General features: G+C 34.1%; 1 protein-coding gene across 15 annotated transcripts in view; it reads right to left on the bottom strand.

The window, feature by feature from the left end:
• LOC106674425 (collagen alpha chain CG42342) overlaps nt 1-13,856 on the bottom strand; it is a 384,421-nt gene extending 370,565 nt beyond the window's left edge. For 13 of the 15 annotated variants that reach the window (XR_001341519.2, XR_001341518.2, XR_001341520.2 and 10 more), the window contains exon 1: nt 13,543-13,855. Coding sequence is in view for 12 of the 15 variants with exons in the window: in XM_014407128.2 (XP_014262614.1) it covers nt 13,543-13,765 (223 nt within the window). In the remaining 3 variants the exon portion in view is untranslated. Of the gene's footprint in view, nt 1-13,542 lie in introns of all 15 variants that reach the window. The other 2 variants (XM_014407137.2, XM_014407136.2) reach the window with 1 other exon arrangement.
• Nucleotides 13,857-21,828: the final 7,972 nt, after the last annotated feature.

Below are 21,828 nucleotides of genomic sequence, written 5' to 3'. Positions count from 1 at the left end.
TGAATATAGACAATTTATAGGGAAAAATATGTTAAGATGCGTTTTTGTATTCCTTAAAAACCCCGTAGAAATTTTTGGAAAAATAAAACATTTATTTTTTCCTTAAAATTTTCCAAATGCCTCTGATTGTTTTTCGAAAAAATGGTGATAACACTTCTGACCTACAGAAAACTTTATACAGGTTTAGAACCTTATAAACTATACATATATAATTTTGTAGGTACATAAAATAAAATAAAGCTAAGAAAGTTTTGTTCATTTCATCCTTATTTTTCTTATTTACAATCACAAAAATTGAGGTGTTCATATAGCTCAAAGAACAAAAATGCAGCTTTCCTGCGGTTTTAACACCTTACATAATATATAAAATCCAGAGGGACTATGAATGCTTAAGGGCAACACCGACATCAGAGGAAAAATGTTGCTCTCTAATCCTCACTTAAATTTTATTCTTTTCGTTGATATAAAAATCATTGTTTTATAAGGGTTTTAACGGGTTTAATTGTTCAAAACGCTCGGACATTTCGAATATTTGTCGACCTATTATCACCAAAAAATGTTATTCGGTGAATGAACGTCCGTAGCCGAGAACTAAGAAGGTTTGGATCATTACAGATTCATTAGTGTAACTCACTGAAAATTGACATAGGCTGAAAGTAATAGAAAGTAGAGTTTCCTACGGTTCTAATACTATGAACATTAGATAAAATCCTGAGGAGCTATGAATTTTTATATGGAACACTTGACATCGGGGAAAGAGCCAGCTCAATAAGTGTTTTTTCATTACTATAAAATTCAAATGTAAAAATTTAAGGAAGCTAGAAACTAAACCTATATAAAAACCTTGAAATATACTCGCTACAAAGGCAGACAACTTTTTATTTTTTTATATAAATTACTTAAAATATTTTTCCCAGTTCCAAGGGGCCCATTAACAACTATTTTTCGACCTAGTCACTAAAAAAGTTTCATTGAAGTCTGCAGTTCCATTAGTTCACAGTTTCCCCTTGAAAGGGTCAGATCAGAGAGAAATTATAGATAAATAATTGTAACATTGGCTAATAACAAATACATAGTAGAACAAAATTTATTAAAGATCAGTTTTCTAATGAAAACTGCTGATTAAAGGGCAATTTTACTAGCATAGTAAGCACAGAAGACCAACTTACCGTGCCAGTTTATAACATTAAAAAATAAATTATTATGACAAGAAATTCAGAATGATTTTATATTTTACTAACTATTAATAACCAAGAGTATATAAATTTTGTTATGAGTCAGTCTTCTAATTAAAACTACTGAAAGAAAAGACAGTTTGGCAAGATTGTAAAGAATAGAACTTAAAATTAGTTAAAGTGTTAAATTATAGAAATTTCGTCAAAATTATTACTGTAAGGAGTTTAGAGATACATTATAACTAAATAATTATTTGTAAAAAGGCAATAGTGCAACAGCTATAGAGAAAAGTGTTAAGCTTAGTAAACGTGCCATATTATGAAATTTGCATTATAATTATTAACATAAACTATTCAGAGAGAAATAATGCAATAAGTTACAATAGTTCATAAAGTTATGCATTTAGTTAAGGTTCAAGTACTAAGGAAATGTGTTCACGTCGAAGTACCTTTTCAAATTATTGATCTATGTTGGATGAATGAGCAGAAAGCTCATAACATCCAGTAGTTATTTGTTCTTCTGCAATACAAACAGTCCATAAAATATTTCCTTTAGCGTTCGAAGAATAAAAATTAAAGTGGATGGATGAGTAAGGAGATACTAGACATCTTCACTAGATTTTTTCAAGTCACTACACCTGATGAAATTAATTTTACTAGCATGGTTTGATGTAGAAATTATTTATTTAGAAAATAAAAGTTCGTTACACAGAAATATAGTATATTGAGTATAATTAGATAATGTCAAAAGAAAGTAGCCTAGGAAAAAAAAATCTACCCACCTCCAGAAAGGAAAATTTCTCCTTAGTCTCTGAGTTAGGGCCCTCTTATCCATTAAGGAGCCGAGATGGGCTGTGCACACAAAGTAACAAGAGCGTTACATCACGGCCACGTCGTTAAATCCCGGTATTGTAGTTTACAAAGGCTTTAACCAACTCGCCGCAACAGCTACAAGTTCCAACAACGATGCCCATTCAGCAGTCCAAGAGAAGGAAAATGGGATATGAATATCGATGGAATCCGTATTGGCAACCAGCGAAAAGATTTTGAATGAAATAAATCTTGTTGAGTCAACATATTTTCTGCCATTTCAATCCTTAGCATTCAAATACTGTTTCAAGGTGACTTGAGGTTTTTAAGCAAACACTGAAAGATTTTATCTCTCCCCCATTTTCCAAACTATTGTGCAAATGGGGAATGCATTTCAAAGGCTTTCATACCAGACCGCAACCCCTCATCCATGAGCTACTAAGCGAAACGTACCGCCCTTCCGTGGTGTGCGAAACCGCAAAAAATCAGCGATAACATTATTAATAGTTACGAGACGGAAGTGCAGGCAAGTTAGTTATGGTTAAGCTAAGGACTAAGATAAGATATTATTTAATAACGATGTTTATTTTGTACTTCATTAATTTTGATTAATTTAAAATATGTAATAAACTATTCGAAGTATTATTATTGCAAGTCACGTCAAGATAACAAATAATTTTAAAGATGTATGGTAAATACGTTTAAAAGTTAAAAAAATAATATGTTAAAGGTGTTGTCGACAGCCGCATGCAATCGCTCAAATCAGATCGTTGTGCACGCAATCACCAGAATTGCACTAATTTTCATTATTCAAATTTTATTTTTTATTTTCAAATAACAATTAGTTGTCAGAAAGGTCACGCTTTTTTAATTTTTTGATGAGGTGATACTGTACAGGGAAATAATTCAAATAAGCCCTCTGTGTGGTTAACGATTGGCCCGGATCATTTTCGCCGATGGGCATATATTCACAAAGAAGGGGCTAACAAGCAAAGGAAATTATACGCTTTTTCAGTTAATTTTATATTGACGTTGTTTGAAATTTTGTTTTTAGCCAACAGCCCACGTCATATTGGTAAGTGATTTAATTATTAATTATTTAATTTTGTCAAACATTTACAATTTTTTAAACAAACTGAATTATTGTTTATTAGTTGAAAACAGATTATAGCGAATTTCATACACAAAAATAGCAGAAATACTTTCATTTCCGATTCCAATAAAAGTGAAAAAGAAGACTTTGAACGAATTCAGCTAAAAGGATTGTTTTTATGAACATGTATACAAACAAAGACCTATAATTTAAAAAAATTCGATTGTTTTAATGGTTCAACGTCTCAACCACTTCTACTTCATTTATTGATAATACATAAAACAAAATTTAGAAGTTAGCATAATGTGATTATTATTACAGCAAAATACCGATCTGTCAAACTTAACATAAATTTAACGCAACATTCAATTTATTTAGTTTCAATTTAAATACATTATCTTTCTGCATTAATTACAAGTAATTTGGAGTTATCGTAGTCAAAATAAACAGTAAATAATTCTTTGTTTACACCTGTACTGATAAATTCCATTTGCACCAAGTAGCGATATACCCATTCAGCTATGTCTAAAGGTTTCATTAAGTTAATCTTTTTCCTTCGTTGATTTCATTTGGTATTATTCTTATTCTTACACATTTTTCAATGGCTCCAGCGAGTGAGTAAAACCGGGTCATAGGCTGAGTATAAATCGGCGAACCATCGGAAGGGTTCTTCGTTCTTCGAGAAATAAATAGGGCTTCAGACTAGAAGACCAGGACATGGTCGACCTATGTCTACTGACGAGAAAGAAGATAATACAATTACATCGTCGAGAGATTCTTGCTAATGCGGGATAATGCCAGGCTCCATAGAGCATGTATCGTGGATGACTACCTGAAAGAGGTTAGAATTGAGTGCTCGGTGTTGCTAGCTCGAAGTCCAGATTAGAACCCAATTTAACGCAATTGGGACCAACCTAAACGATGAGTACGACGGCGAAACCCAGTCCTAACACCCTAGAAGAGTTGGAAACGGTTGTTCTTGATGAATGGGAAAGAATTCCTCAGGATTATTAGAAATCTTTACCCAGGAATGCAAAGGCGTTTAATGAACGTAATTCGTGCCAAAGGTGAAAATACTCGGCATTAAAGGGGAAAAACGTTTTTTTTACATTTTTATTTTTATTTATTTTTTATTCAATAATTGTTTTTTAGAATTAGGTAATAGACATTTTCTTTTTAAATACTTTTACAACTAAACCTATTTTTGGTATGCAAAATATGAATAAACCTAAATACATTTGTTACACATAACTGTCAAATACTTCAGCATATGCGATTGAGATTTAGTACATCATTTATACAACATAAATAAATGAATCCATTCGCCCAGAATTATATTTGGTCCGTCCTGTTTGAAAATCAATGAATTTGAATTTTGTTGAGAATGTGGCGGAACATTTTGCTGATCTTTTCCTGACCAACGTCCATTATAGTAAAGTTAAAATAATTAATTAATAAGGGGAAAAAAGCAAATAGACAAAACGTTAAATGTTATTGTTATAATTAAAAATATTAAATTAAACAATGTCGATTTCATATTAAATAAATTTAAAAAATTAATATTAATTATAAGTATAAAGGGAATTTAATTAAATGAGCATAAATCGTCATTTATAGATTAAAAAATATTATTTTTGGTGTAATAATTTCATTAAAAGATAAATACTGTTTTTTAACCAACATTCTATGAGCAAAGCAGGTCAGAAAATGGTCAAAATTTGGATTTGACCTCATTGTCGTGATTTTAGCGATATAATACTCTTACCGATACCGACTTTCCCGGAAATCGGTGTAAATTAATTTTTTGACAGTTTATTTCGACTACTTAACTGACATTCCTAGTGCAAGCTCTAACAAACATCATTTTTCTCAAAACCTAGGAAACCGATTTCCTGGTTGATAATTCGTTTTAAAGAAATTGTAGAAGAAATGTATCACACTAAAATCGGACTATTATTTCCATTTAAAAAAAAACCTAGTATAATTTCGGATAAATAATTTTCCTGTTTTGTATTTTCTTATAGAAATCTGTTATATATTTTTATGCTGCATAAGTTCAAAAGCTACATTCCTCTTCTTCCACATGATATGTTTCACGTTAAAATCCTTTTAGCCGTTTTTGAATTATAATTTAATCATATCATCAGTTAACCAGATATTTCGATAAAGACTTTTTTTAAATAGGAAAAATTTTAGGAATCAAGAAATCTATAAATTTAAAAACAAACAAAAATTTATATTTAAGAGTCTATAGAGGTGCTAAAATGGAATTTCATATTAGTTACAGGAAAAACATGATCCAGTTTTCTTGAAAACTATTTGGTTTTCAGAAATATTTTGGTTATTGATAAACTTTCATAGCTTTTAGTGTATTTTTATTGATTATTCGGAAATCGTGAGATGCGGTCTAGTGTGTAGGTTGCAGAAAAACATTTTCTTTATCGTGCCAACGTTTCTATCTTTATTGAGATCATCTTCAGGGCTCAAAGTGTTTGTTTTCTGCGTAATTGTGCCATTATTGCGTGTCGTGTTGTATTTTTATTGCAATTTACATTTTGAAAAATGTTGTAAAATGATATATTCACATAGTTGACTTGAGCAAGTAGACCGGCGAAATAAAAATATTAATAAACGGAAAATTTCAACTTTCATACAAAACAAAAAATTGGCGAAATCCTGGCCGATTCACAAGACGTGGCCGATATTTTGGAGTGCAGAATAACCAGAAAATGTTTTGTCCAAATCCATCACACCAACCTGGTCGTACCCTTGTTAGACAAAATCACTACCCCTCATAAAGAAATTGATTAATCAATTCAAATTTGGAAATTACAGTAAAACAACTAATTCTTCTGAGGAATTGCGCAAAAACAAAGTCTTTTACCACTCTATTACAAATGTTCCAGACATGTCCCAAAAACTGAAAATACTGTTTAAATCCTGTATTAATTAAAGTTTAATGTATGACTCTTTTATGAAATTTACTTTCATTTATGCACATAAAATAAGGAAAATACTTTCCAAGCTTCCTTCGACCAGTTGGAATATTTTTTATTTAGGCAAAAATTGTCAAAATGGTTGGAACAGTATATTGGACTTCACGAAACCTAACCTATAGGCTAGAGATTTTGTACACGGAGCATAACATAAGGAAACGAATTATAAAAGAGAAATTCCATATCCATCTAATGCCTCGGACGTGAAATCCGCAGACGGACAAACTTGAATCAATCTCTGTTTACCGAAGGGTTTTGGATCATTTTAAAAAATTTGTTTAAAAAAATTTGTTTAACAATTCGTGGAATGTAGTAGCAACAATTATAGTGCTCCCATCTAGCGTCTGTCATTTGTACCATTACGTTACTGCAATTCAGGTTATACTTTTTGAATTGTTCGTTTGTAATAGTAAAACTAGTCTCCAGGGTATTTTTCTTGTCTTTTTATAAAAATGTTTAAATACTAATTGCAATGACTATTTCATTCATCCGTTCTGAGTGTTTTCTCTCTATTCACACAATTATTATGTGTTACTAATTGTAAATTTTTAATATTTGATATTTGTTAGGAAATCTGGCCCTGAAGTTGAAAGAATAACTTTCGAAAGCACGACTTTGTAAATATTAAATTAAAAAGAAAGAGAAGAATTATAAGCGGTGAAAAAAGAGGTTAAGAATTAACGGAAATAAGGAGACTCACCGTTCGGCGAATCCAGACAGATTTCTTCTGTTTCGGGTTCCAGAGCGTGCACTGTTATCGAGTTAACAGAGGGTGAAGCGGGTGAAGAGAAAGACAGAAGAAAGAAAATGGTAAGAAATATCGAAGGAAAAGTCAGAAAATTACACGCGCAGCGCAAGGCGAAAGCGGTTCGACTAGCCGGGGGGCGCCGTGCAGTTTTACCAACTTAAAAAACTACTGAGCGGTCGACTTGGATTAACAGATTTCAAACAGAGGGGGCGCGCCTTCTTCTTCGGAAAGGGACCGTCGATCTGAATATCATGACCGAATATACATCGCATACCCACAAGGAAAGTGACACAAGTCGAAAAATACTAAAAACCGGATTATTTAGTGGTTTTTTTTTTGGTTTTTTTTTAATAAGTATTCGGGAGTACGATGCTACAGGAAAAATAACACAAATGTAGGTGGACTCTTAGCTGCTAGGCAATACCGTGTCACTTTTGAATTGGCAAATGCACTGTCTCCATTCACGAAAAGGGGCATATCTTAGTTCTGTGTCGAGCTTTATTACGTTAAATACTCGGTGTGAGTATTTATCGGTAGAAGTGCACAGTTGTTATAATAACCGACCAATGTTTTAATAAACTATTTCTGCGTGTCAAGGGATCAACAAACGCAACTTGGAGCGTATATATACACAGACAGGCAAAAAATATAACTTGATAATAATATACTTGAAATATAATTTTTATAAATTAATCAAAGTTTCACGTTTTTTAACGATTAATAATTGAGTCTTTGCCTTAAAAAAATGTAAATTGCTCAGGATAAAACAGACGGACAAATAAAATTTGTTTTAGATTTTTAATTAATATGTCGATATCGCGTATTTCCTCCTTTTCCCTTAGTTGCACCTCGTTGACGCCTCGGCATACTTTCTACCAATCTGGAAATGTCTCTTTGCTGGAGGTTGGCCCATTCTTCACGAAGAGTCCTTTCAAGATCGTGGATGTATCAGGAAGTGATGGACGTGCTCTTATTCGTCTTTTGAGGTTATCCCATAAATGTTCGATGAGGTACAAGTCTGGAGAACGTGGCAGACAGGCTAAGACCCTGATGTTATGCTGTTGAAGGTACGTTTGTACTATGCGAGCGACATTTGGACGGGGATTATGGCGCATTAGGTCTGTCGCTGATTTCATCGAGGATAGGCAATGCATCTTGTTCCAAAATTTCAACGACATAGCGAGTGACCGTCAAAGATCCTCCACGAACAACAACCAACTCCGTCCGGCTCTATATTGAACTTCCCGCCCACACCATCACTAAGCTACGTTGAAAAGCTTGGCTCTAGGAAAAATTACAGGCTTCGTACCTTTTATTTCGCCTTCTCCACACTCTTTCATGCCTATCTGGAGATCATAGAGCAAATCTATACTCATCTGTAAAAAGTACAGCACACCAATCGTCCAAAGACCAAACCTGCGTTCTCGAGCAAATGGTAGCCGTACAACTCTGTGTGTTCTTGTCATCCTCTTTGAGGCGAAAAGCCATGAATCCACAATGATTTAATCTTCTTAGAGCAGTGCGTTCAGAAATTTGGACACCTCGAACTTCCTGGAGAAGATGAATCGCATGAACAACAGTAAGATGCCGGTTTCCCAAAATTCTCAAAGTCAAAAAAAGGTCATCCTGTGGTTCTGTTACCCTAGGGCGTCCAGAACCGGGCCTTCTATGGTAGGACCCAGTTTCTCGAAAACGTCTAACACCACGCACAATATCCTCAGCACTAAGTGGCAATTTTAAATTTAAAATTGAAATTAAGAAAACAAAGAAGAATATTAACAGTTTATAGCTTCAGAATTCAAGTGAGACTGAATAAACATTTTAAATTCCGTGTTTACCTCTAATTGATATTCACAATTTAAAACATAACATAAACAAATATTTATTAATAAAAACAACGAGACAAATTAAGGGCAGAATTTTCTTTTATCGAGAAAATAAAACAAAATCAATTGGGTGGAATTGTTTGCATGTCGTGTATACTATTATATATAAATTTGTTGACGACCAACAAGAAGAAAACTGCCATCAATAATGGTAATGAAGTTTGTCAGGTTTGTCAGTTTTCACATTTCACCTCTTTGGCTTTAGGGCAAAATGTTATGTACGTTGGATCTTCTTGTTGCACTTTAATAACGGGTAATGAGAAGAAAAATTTGACCTATAATGCTGATAGTTCTGGCTATTTGGATATAACTAACAAATCTAGGAAGCATGAATGCTCAATGTAAAAGTTGCAGGTCAAAAATGTTACAGAAAATCAAAATATTGTAAATACTGAAATACCACAACTATATTTTATACGAAAAAAGGAGATTGCATGTCCTTAATTGAATCTAATAGTATTCCTAATTCTTATGCTGCGTTTTTCTCTTCATTGTAAGAGCAAAGTAGTACAAATTTTAGAATGATTTTAGTTTTCAATAATAGATGTATCGATTACCTTTTCACTCATGAACAATCTGGATCGAAGTATCGTCTTGAAGAAAAAAGCAAATTCAGTTGTTACTGCCAAGCTTTCGACCTTTGTTTAAAGTCAAAAGCAGGGCCTATATTAATTTCACATTATGAAAAACAATTGTTAAATCAATTGTACAAATATTTTTTCGTAATGTGAAGTTAATATATGCCTTAAAACAGGTCAAAAGCTTGGCAGTAGCAACTTAATTTGCATTTTTCTTCAAGACCCTACCTTGATCCAGGGCAGGGTGATCGAGAATTATTTTAGTTTCCTTTCTGTTATTTTAATTATATTCTTAATTATAATAATTTCTTCATTTTGTTAACAATATCTTACGTCTTTTTCTTCGTCTTTTTAACGTGTAAGATTTTTTTATAGATTCAATGATTTTTTGAATGGTTTAATTACACTATGTTTAATAATCAATAACAACTTTATTTCAATAATTAATTTATATATTTTATAATTTATGTATTTTAAATAACTAATTAGCCCTGACTCCAGGAGGAAAGAACATTAATTTGGGTCAAAAATAATCTTAGTAAAACTAACTACATGGATATTTATGCTTGTTTGTTAGGTTTGTATGTTGTGTGTTACTATCACAAAGAAATTACAGTCATTTATTGTCCACCATTATTGTTAGAGCTAAAAAACTAACTTAAATTACTGAGTGCCAATATATGGAAGAAAATTGTCACAGCTCAAAAAGTGTTAGTTTTTAGGGGTAGTTCAGCTGGATTTTTAAAGTTTTGTGTTTTCGCTTAACTCTTGGACAAACGAAAGACAATAGTGACCAATCATGACAATTTTTATTGCCAACAACCGTAATTGCGTGTACTTAATACATAAGTAAAAAAAGTAAACTTCCATCTGCCGATCCTGTATTTTTTTTTTTTTTTTTTTTTTGAGTTGTGTCACTTTTGTTTTGGATGTGAGAAATAACTGACAAATATTTCAGTATCATGCCGAAGATTGAGCTGAAAGTATCATCGTGAGACATTTACAATTTTTCGCAATGAAAGAAATCCGTCTATAGTTTGACGGATAGATATTTAAAAAAATACTTACACCAAATGGGAAAGGGCGTGAAAAATTAAAATACACATTCTACTGGACTGTGCAAAAATTAAATTAAAAAGAAAGGGGAGAATTATAAGCGGTGAAAAGGGGGTTAAAGAAGTTAAAGAATCAACGGATATAAGGTTGGAGATTCCAGACAAACAGAGATTCTTCTGTTTCGGGTTCCGGGGCTGGCCCTCGCGTAGTTGTCGGCATAGCAGAGAGTGAAGCGGATGAAGAGGAAGAGACAAGAAAGAAAATGGTGAGGAAAAGTCAGAAAATTACAAGGGCGAAAGCCGGCCATGCGGTTTTACCAACTTAAACAACAGGTGAGCGGTCGGCTTTCGACTAACCGATTTCAAACAGAGGGCGCGCTTTTTTTTCTTCGGGAAGGGGCCCTCGAAATGAACAGCGCGACTGAACAAAAATCAAATATTTCAATACCATGCTATCATTGAAGGGAATCATGCTTCGATCAGGGAAAATTTTCTTTTCGTATCTATGGTCCGAATCTCAACAGTTTCGGAGTTTTCTTCTTTTTACGATTTTTTAAGATTTAACGACCTTTCTTCAATTAAACTCGAAAACTAAAAGGTTTTGGGCAAATCCGGTGATACCATTGAAATCTATGTTAAATTTCCAGTAAGGTGTGATCAATAATAAACCTGTAAACTTTGGTGAAATAAGCGTTTTACTAGCCAGAACTTTGAAAAATATATTTATTTTTTTCAAAGTTGAAACTTACTATGGTGATTCTAAATTAATATTTCCAAACCTAGACCAGCAAATTTAATATTCTTTTTAGTAGTGCAATTGCTTTTTTAATTACTTTTTTCAAAGATGAAGAAACTTTGAATGGATTTATTAAACGTTTTTTATTGTGATTCGAAATGCTCTCAACCACAACATGCACAAACGATCCCTTTTCTCTAATCTCTAATCGACGTTTCAGTCGTGTAGGTAAATAAGTAAACACTTGCACTATTTCGGTTTCGAACGCAAATTAAAAAAAACGTTTAAAATTGTCATCAAAAATTTCCTTAAGTTTTTTTAAACTTTCTTCCTTCCCGTAAACCACGGTTTTTTCCTTTCCTTCATCACTTTCTTCCTCTTTAAAAAAAGTAATTGAAAAAGCAATTATACCACTAAAAAGAATATTAAATGGTGGACGTTTTCAGAAATTTGCTCGTCTCCAGATTTGTAAATAGTAGTTAGAATTATCACAGTAATTTTTTCAATTTAAAAAATATATATCTTTTTCAAAGTTCTAGCTACTTTGAAATTATTTTACCGACATTTGTAAGTTAAATATTGTTCACATATTGTTGGAAATTTTTCAATTGTATGAACGGATTTGCCCAAAACCTTTTAGTTTTCGAGTTATTGCTTATTTGAAGCAAGGTCGTGAAATCTTAAGAAATCAAAAAGGGGCGCATAACTCCGAAACTGTTGAGATTAATTAAAACTTAATTAGGACATTTTGGTTCCAGTTTGAATGTAGAATGTACTGGCAACGTTTGTAACACCCCCTAGCTGAACATTATATATATATATATATATATATATTCCGTCCACGCGGATTTAATGTATCTTTCTAATGCGATGAAGAGTGCTGGTAATGGCTTTCTAATATAATGTCTCGTTTTTCAAATTCTTCTCTTCTTCAATTCACTTCAGTCTATACATGGTAAAATATTGTCCATATCATCCCTTAGGGATGGAATTTAAAAAAACCTTTCTTAGCGGTTATCCATGTATAGGAATGCACTCTCGAAATTCCACCCCTTTAGATCCCGAGGGTTGGTCTGTGCATTGTCTGGTTACGGAACTTTTATATTTATAATCTATGACTGACATTATCAAAGAAAAACTGCTTAGAGTAGGGCGATGGGAAGAAGAAAAGAGGTTTGATTTCTTGGCATGTTAAATTATTTCGACACTTTCGTTTCGTAAATAGCACGTGTATAATATTGCACAAAAAATTCGTATAGAAAAGGTATAATTTGAAAAAAAAAAAAAAAAGACATATTCGAAATAAAATCCTATTTTTCTGGACTACTGTGTAAATAGTAAGCCTTAACGAAAAGACACACAAACCTTTTCCTTTGCTTTCAGATAATAGGAAAAAAATCTTCCAAAATATAGGGCGAAAACTGAAAAAAACAATGGTCAACTTTACGTAAACAAAGAAGCATGTTGAACCATCATGGCGAGACTTTATCGATTTCAACGTCTGAGAAAAATAGGAATTTATTGCAATGCCAAAGGTTAAAATATTTTTTATTATTACATTTTTTTTCATCACCATAAACAGCACTACTTAAAAAAAAAGTCTGTTGAGAATTTGACAGATCGATACTTTTGAGTTAAAAAAATACTTGTAGAAAAGAACGTGAAGTACACATACATTATTGTCAAATATTTCAATATCATGCAATGATCAATATATACATATTAACTATGACTGCAAGGCATTCCATGAAATGAAGTCCACCCATGACCAAACTGCTTAGAGTAGGGCGATGCCAAGGGAAAGAAATAAAAAGTTTGATTTTTCTTTTGTTCAATTAGTATACCCATATACATATACACACATATTCTTCATACTAGCACGTGTACAATATTATAGAAAAAATCGTTGAGAAAAGGTATGATTTGAAAAAAAGGACGTTGGAAAAAATTCTAAATTGTAGAGTTGTGTTGGAGGAAAAATTTTTGACGTTTCCCGTATTGGTCTATTGTAACAATGGAAATAATACGTGTCTAATAACTTAGAAATTTTTTTATGGATTTGTACATTATTTTGATGAATCGACTTGCTGTCATTTGTTTTGAAGAAAAATTTAATTTATACGTAATTTTCGTGCATGCAAGTTTATGAGTGGTCTCTTAAAAAATTATGATTCCCTAAACTAAACTTTGTAAGTAGATTAAATAGCTCTAAGGCAGGATTTATTATAATTCCAATTAATTATTCTTTTTTTCTAAGGATTTTGGTTGAGATGAAAAACTAGTGTCACGAGCGGGAGACTAAGTTTTCATCTCAACTAAAAACCTTAGGTAAAAAGAACAATAATTGGATATCCACTAAAAAAATATGGATTATTTTATTATAATGTCGTTTACATGCGCTTTAAACTGTGTATTTTGTATGATGGTACATGTGACTTTTACAATAAATATAAGACGTTGTTTACCTGGAGGACAAGCGCAGTCAGGTGTGTCGGTAGGTATGTCCCTGCGGAACCTGACGGACGGTGAAGATTTTTCTAGCAGCAGAGCGGCCTCGAGGCTACTGACTCTCTGTTCTAGGACGACTGTCGTGTAGGCTAGGAGTCCGAAAGCTGTTAGTGATACAGCGCCGATTGCGTATAGGATCACTATGTGGGGGCCACGCGGCACCCCGTCACCAACACTCATGTCTCGTACGTCTTTCTTAGGAACGGAACGGATCACACATTGCACATGACACAAGCTGAACGGAGTTCACTCGTCGACTGGCTTCGGCTAGCTCCCCCACCAGCTCCAACCCCCTTCGTTACGCTCGAGTGAAGGAGGGATGGAGAAGAGGAGAGAAACCGCCCAATTACAAAACCAGGGTCCGACCCTTGGAAAACTGTACAGGGTGCCGCGGCGAAGTGGGCGAATGACGCCTTTCCCGTAAACTGTCCGGAGAGGCGCAGTCACGTCTGGAGGTCAACGCATGGAGATAGGCGTACATAAAATAATAAAACTTAGTATTTCACATGTTCCACTATTCTGTCTGTCCAATGATTCATGCCACTTTCATGTATAGTCAACAAATTCAACAAATTTGTGTAACAAAATTTATTCTAACGTAAAAAACGTTCTACATTTTAGGACATGAGGTCCTTTCTTCATGTCGTATTTACTCACCCTAGCATTTTTTATTTATTTTTATTATAAAATGTATTAAAAATTTTAAAATTTATTAGAAATTATTATGTTTTACTGAAGAAAAACTTAATTAAGGAATTTTGAAAAATAACAAATAAAAGGTTTTAATTCCGCAATTATGTTCATTAAACACAAATTTTTGTTGAAACAATTAATACCGTTTATAACCTCTGTGTACTTGCTAGGTATACTGGGTAAGGTTGTCAATAATTTCTTAAGGAATTTCACTCCATAGATGTTCATTGCTGAACTCAGTTTTTGCAGGTCTGGCTGCGAATGGTGATCGAAAAGCCTTCTCTGCAAAGCATCCCACATGTGCTCAATGGGATGACGTCTGGAGACAATGGGGGAAGGGGCACATGGGAAATTCCCGGGTTTTCTAAACATTGATGAAAAACTCTGCCTCTAAGAGATCTGCAAAGGTGCAGAGTACGCATCCCCTGTTCTCGGTGGACTCTTCGCCGCCTGCTATCACTATGCAGACAGAAACGCTACTCGAAACTTTTGTTTAGTGGGCACAATATTTTTTTTAAATAATTAATACTGTGTATAACTGTATCTGTTAGCTAAATTGTGTACTTGTTAGGCATACTGTTAATATGGTTGTCACTAATTTCATCACTGGCTGCGGATACAGATAGATAAGCCTTCTCTCCAACGCATCCCACAGTGCTCAATGGGGTCGAGTTCTGGAGACAATGGGGGCAGATGGGATATTCCCAGATTTTCTAAACAATGATGAACAATCTGCCCCTATGTGATCTGGCATTGTCAACCAGAAATCGAAAATCCCTGCCAATGAGATCCCTGGTTTGTGGGATGTATTCCTCAATAATTTCTTGGGCATAACGGACGGCGGTGTGGTTACCTTAACAATATATTGTCCAGTTCGTCCTCTAGTGTAAATCCCAGCCCAGACCATTACACCGCCTCCTCCAACTGTACTGAAGAGAGCTGAAACGAGCTGTACACATCCCCTGTTCTCGGTACACTCTTTGGCGCCTACTATCTCTATACAGACAGAAACGCGATTCATTGGTAAATAAAACAGCGTTCCAATTGGTGTTCTCTTCTAGGCACTCACTGCACCATATTCTCCCACCCTGGGAGTCGTAGCCCACTATGTGTGGAACTACGGCGACGACGGGTGATATAGTGTGGTTTGAGGCTCAAGACCCCGAAACGGCTCACCTCGGGTTCTCATACACGGCCCTTTTCTCAATCTGGGTTCCTTCATTCTATCCTGTGGCCCCTCCCAACCCTTGGTTGCAAGGGGGGTATCCGGGCACAAAATAAAGGTGTGGACCAGAGGGCGTCGCAACCTCTCTAAAGCACAAGCTGTATTCGTGTCGGCCTAGGGTCGGCTTGGGCGGCGGGTGCCTTAGCAGTCACACGAGGGTCAGTGCACCAGATCCTGTCTGCATAGACGGGGGAGGGTGTATGGCCATCTGTACCACGGGGTAACTGAAAAGTTCCAAATTCAGCCCTAGTTACACTGGGAATGGATTCGTGGTGACGCCCCTGACTGGAACTTAGACAGAGGCTGTCTTCTATTTGTGACCTTCGTGAAGCTTGCGTCTGGCCAGCGTTATTACCCCCGGCCTCACGGGAGACGGTGGACCGGACGACAGCGTATAGGCGTTGAGGACGCGATGATTATGCTGAATAGTCCCTCGAATGCGTGAGTAAGTGAACGGAAACGGGTAGTGAATCGGTTGCTCTGACTCGAGTATGCTTTGCATTGTTGTGCGTATGACCGGCGTGGTACCCTTGCGGAAGCGAAGGATCGGACCACCTAGCCTATGGCGTCCCTCGAATGCGCATAGCAGGCTGAGCTCGATAAGAGATTTTTACCGTAGGCGGTACTCATCTAGGGTGTGGTTAGCAATTCCACTTTAAACAAAACCGCGGCCGGGGCGGTCCCGGAAGTTTCTACGCTGGGGAAGCCCCAATACTCTGAGAGATAGAGACGCCTTCTTTATCTAGATAGTGCGCGGGAGAACAGGCTGATTTTGTATTTCGGCTTGTTAGCCCTTTGCGATGCACCTTACGGGCCCGACCATTCGGAGTGGACAAGCGGAGGGCGAGGTTGTCTTGGCCCTTAGGGGCTGGGGCGCCTCTACACCAATGCTGCGGCGGTAACACCATTCCGTCGTATGCGGAGGTGCGTCAGCTCTCATCTTGAGAATAAAAACGTCCGATAAGGCCGAATAGGCCAGGTGCGGACGTTAAAGATCCTCTTGTCTTGTGACGAAGAGTTCTCGGGAACCTCATGCACCATATTCTCCTGAGTTGCTGGTGGTGGGCTGTTGCTGCAGGTCGTCTTAAAGGGGCATACATATGATATGAGGCCAACTTCCACGATTACGAATCGTTGGTGTTGATAAAGGCCTTGCCAAAACATGTTGAACTTCATTTAGGATTGAGCGGGAACTATGGAAAGGATTGATGAGAAAAGGGGCTCGATGAGTCGTTCAAATAATAATATTGCGAACTTCTCAATCAGGTGTTTATTTACATAATGAGTAATCTTCCCGTTTACTATTCTTAAGTAAATGCGTTATTAAAAATGAGGATTAACATTTGTTTGGTTTTGATTTATATTTTATATTTTGTGTTATCCAACTAACAAGAATATATCGGTTAATTTAATTAAAATTAATGGAATAAGAATAACTTACAAATATCCCTATTTCTTTTTGTGCAGTTCATTTAAAGCTTTTTTAATAGAAGAGTTTCGCAATATATTCGTTTTATTTATTCTTGTTGGCATAGAAGCTGCAAATTAATTTTACTTTAGTTTTAACTCCATGTAAAAAATAGAGAGTAATAAGTAGAAAGCAAATATTGTCAAAGCTTATCAGAGGCCCCATCTTCCGGCCTTTAGGTTAGGTTTTTAGAAATGGCTAAAGATTTATTGGTCATGAACAGAGACAAGTGGCTGAGACCAGAGTGCTTACATTATTTTTAACCTGTGCCATCTTCTGGCTGAAAGGATGTCTTCAAACAATGCATATGACTTCGAGTTCTCTAAGTTGCGTTCGAATAAAGTTGGTCAAAAGACTTCCTTTTAGAAAAAAAAATAATTTGGATTCGATTTAAGCACCCTTCAAAGCATTTTATTGTAGAATTTTGATAGCACTCAAAAAATAGTTATTTTTAGTCTGTATTAGCTGAGGGGAATTTGGTTTTTCTACTATGCCTGGTGTTAGACTTTGTTTTTTTGTTTTGTTTTTTAAATTAGCAGAGCATTACAACTATTTTCAGATCTAATGCAACAATGAGATAAGAAATATACGCAAAAAAGAGAAGCACCTATTGATTCTCCAATGACGCTAAAATATTTTCAATCCATTAGAGTTCGTGGTCCGATTGACCAAATACTTCTTTCAATTAATTAATCTTTATGTAAGGTGTTGGTTGAGATAAAAAAAGTCAGTGTCACGAGCGGGATTCGAAAAATGGCAAAAAGGAGGGAAAATTCGAAAGGTGGGTTGAGAGGGGAAGTTAGTGTCCGAGTGGATCGAAGTCATGATGGCTCAAATGGTAGAGCAGCGGCGTACTTAGCCGAAGGTCGTGAGTTCGAATCTCGCTCGTGACACTGACTTTTTTATCTCAACCGTTACCTTACATTATATTTTCAATATTACCTTCACTAGGTTGAGTGCTGATTAACGGTGGAAGAATATTTATGTCTGTATGTGTAGTTTTGTAGTACATAAAATAGATCATCAAACATGTTTTGTATGATTGTATGAGGCAGTTTGGACGCGACGGATGTCGAAATATTTGGTTGAAGCCAACACCAGCATACTTTTAGTTTAGTACAAAAATTCATATTTAAGAGCTGTTATAAACAATCCGATTAATTTTTTATTTTCTTTAAAAAGCTTTTACCTATTTACTCGTTCACTAGGTCAAGCCATAGCTATATGTCACTAGGCCATAACTTGTAATTTATTGGGATAACCCAATAAACCTCTATAAACGTTTATAAAGCTTTCTGTAGATTAGTGTGATCGTTTCATTGTTATAACTTTATAACTGATAACCATTCTTGTGATTTACACAAAATTCGGAAACGTCTCACTCTGTCAATATACCTGATCTAGTTAATAAATAGTTAATAGTGCGGGTACCGTGGATATAGCTCGCATTCAAAATTCCTTTTTTTTTTAATTTACATAATTAATGGTGGAATCAAATAATCACAACTAGTATAAAAAGATATATTACAATTTTTTTGCTGTAGGGAATAATCTATCGGTTTTAAATATACGACAAAAGAAACGGATATTATTTGTTGCTGTCTCGCGTACATTCAATAAATTTTCCATTCGGGGCATGTAATATCATATTCATGTAATATGATCGCTGTGAATTCTTGAAGTAATCGTATTCCAATAACGTATAATAAAAGTCGTTTAGAATTACTTATCGAATTATTTTCTTTTTAAATACAGAAATACAAATTCTAATAAAATCGGTTTTTAATGACTGGGATAGTTTTTCGTTTTCGAATGTAATAATGTGTGGTGATTTTTGATTTGATGAATTCGCTAATTTGATATAATTTAAAATAGAGATAGTTTGCCAAATTCTTACTTAGCAATTAAAGCCAGATAAAAAAGTAGGCTTTAGCTAAATTTGTTTTTTATTATTGTCCAAGAAAACCCAACCGTAATGATGGCACCATAATTATTCCAACATTGTACATGTAATGAAACATTACAAATTGTTAAAATGAAAATTTCCAATGCATTGAGAATATTATTTATTTGTGAGGATATGTACATAAATTATATATGTAAAAACTTAATGATAAGTAATACGGCTTAAAAGCTTTTCTAGCCTACTGGCCTATAGTCCAAGAACTTTGAGGTTCATAATTCCCATAAATAAAAAGAGAATGGTTTTGTCAAACCTATGGTTTTTTACAATCTCAGAATCGTTTCTGTCTCCCGTTGAATTAGCAATTAATAAAAATAACATATTTCTAAATTATTTACAAACACGATGACATATCGATGTTTTTCGCAAACTATATATAAAATCATTGGTCACTCAGAAATACTCGATTGATTGCTGACACTTAAACAACTTCAAATCGTGCTAAATAGATTTTTTTTTCAAATTATTAATATTTACTTCCTATATAAGCAGTAGTTTTAATAATCATTATGAATTCTTTTCCTTCCGCTGCAAGAAGCTTCATTATTTCTTTGTTTATATTTCGTTGTTACCCAACCTTTTGTCCTCTATTTATTTGTAATACGATGTTTATAGTTTAAGATTTAATATTTATTAAAATTAGTAGTAACCACACTTTTTTTTTACCTTCAATATTTTTTTAAGATTAAACTCGTTGCGGTTTTTTTTTGGAAGGGGTGACAATCAGTCGCCGCAGCATGTACTCCAGAATACATTTCGCCATACACATCTTATAAATTTTTCCTGAACCATACCCGACCCGGCGCGGCGCGGCGCCGGTATATTACTCGGAATTTCATTTCATACCTTTCCTCCCTGGGCTGAAGTTACAAACTTTTCTGCTTGTAAGATAAGACCCATGTTATCAAAGGGATGATGGTAAGAATAAAATTTAAATATATATATATATATATATATATATATGTTGGATTGAATGCGGTCAAGTTAAATTCGTAGTCCGATAACGTTGGCACAATAAAGAAAAATTTTTCTAAACCTACATCACACCAAACCGCATCTCGCAATCTCTAATTAATCATTAGTTAATGGTCACTAAATATTACACTTCTAAATACGAAAATCTATAGAAATGGGAACATTAGAATTTTTTGGTGATACTAGGCTGAAAAAATGTCCTGTCCGAGCGTTCTTCCAAATTGGACCTATAAAAGCCCATAAATACCATTTTTTACAGCAATTTTATAGCAAAAATAAAAATTTTAAAGCTGAATTACTCGCAGGAAATTTTTTCTCCAATGTGTGTTCCACTTAAAAATTTATAGCTCTTCTGGATTTTATTCACTGTCCACAATAGTGCAAATGTTAGAATGGCTAGTATCTATTCTTTCAGATTATATCAACAACTTTTAGATTGATGTCATTGTGCGTGATAAAAATAAAGACTAAGCAAAAAAAAACTCGTCAAAAGTTGTGTTTTACATCTCTAATTCTAATTTACTTGCGGTTTAAATCATTACGTGTAATTTATATGGTTCTAAACCGCTGTAATGCTTTCTATAGATCACTTCAATCTTTTTACCGTTATCATTTATCATCAATTTTGTGATTGCTATATTGTATGGGCATCGTAGAAACTTGTAGTTTATGCAAGTTTTTATATTCTATCTCATAAATTAATTGTCAATAAAATTATTTATTTATCAAATTATTTATGTATTTAGCTTAGAAATTGTAGTAATAGTCTATTCAAACAACGGCTCTGTGTTTAAACCTGTTGTACAAAAAAAATTATTTATATCTTATTGCAAGTGGTTTTTTTCTAAATATTTTTTCTCCATTTAACTAATTATTTATTTAGATTAAATTAGTAATTTCTTGTAAGTATATTTAAAGGAAGACCAGGAAGTATAATGGCCCTAGCCGAAATTAGCGAACTAACTAATATCATAGAATATCATTTTACATATTATTTTATTATGACACATAAAAATATATGTATATAAAAGACTCATATGTGATAATCCATTGGTATTTGTTTAAATGCCATTTTAATTGTTGTTTAATTTCTTGACAATTTTCTGCCTTGAAAGTTGTCTATTTTGGATTGTTTGAGAGTATGAGCGATTGAAATTTTAAACAAAATGTAATTGATGTAAAGTACATTTGGGTTACTTATATTTTGTTGTTTTAGAGCAACGTTATTTTCCTAATTTTGATAAATCACGCCCACGATATGCTGTTTAATACATTCTAGCTAAAACATCTGCGTAATCGTCATACCCCTTTTTTTAATAAAAATAAAAATCCACGACATTCTAAACAGATTGAGAATTATTTTCAAGCAATCATTTCTTTCTAGCCGAATTAATTCGAGTGAATTGACGTTTTAAGACGGCCCAGTTTCATAATTCATTGCCGGCTATTTAAATCATTAAAGAGAAAGGCGGTCCGTGAAGTTGGTTAACTATTAAATAAGGAGAATCGTTCATTTCATAACAGCATATGTGCACAATGGTGTCCCAATTGGACCACGTTCACAACTCGATATCGGACAATTTTAATTAAAGACTAATTTGGTATGAATATGAATTTGATATATCAAAAACTGATAAAATAATAGTTTCCTGCAGGAAAATGATTGGGAAAATTAAGCTAACACTCTATCTAAAACATATTTTTTTTAAATTGAAAAATTTGTTTTGATTAGTTCATGTAGGAATATGAAGTTCATTATGAAGTATAATTTGATACCTTAAAAAAATCGAGAATTAGTGGAGGGGATAGATTAGAGACGTTGAGCACTGAGATTCTTGGCTGACATGACAGTTGAGCGGTCAGTCAGGTATGATCGGAGGATGAGGAAGTAGGTGTAGTGAAGGATGCTCTTGAGCTTC

This window comes from Cimex lectularius, unplaced genomic scaffold, assembly GCF_000648675.2.
Source record: "Cimex lectularius strain Harlan isolate CLEC.00 unplaced genomic scaffold, Clec_2.1 scaffold65, whole genome shotgun sequence".
NCBI lineage: Eukaryota > Metazoa > Arthropoda > Insecta > Hemiptera > Cimicidae > Cimex > Cimex lectularius.
The sequence above is the reverse complement of the archived record's forward strand: the minus strand, read 5'-3'. Positions and strand labels throughout refer to the sequence as shown.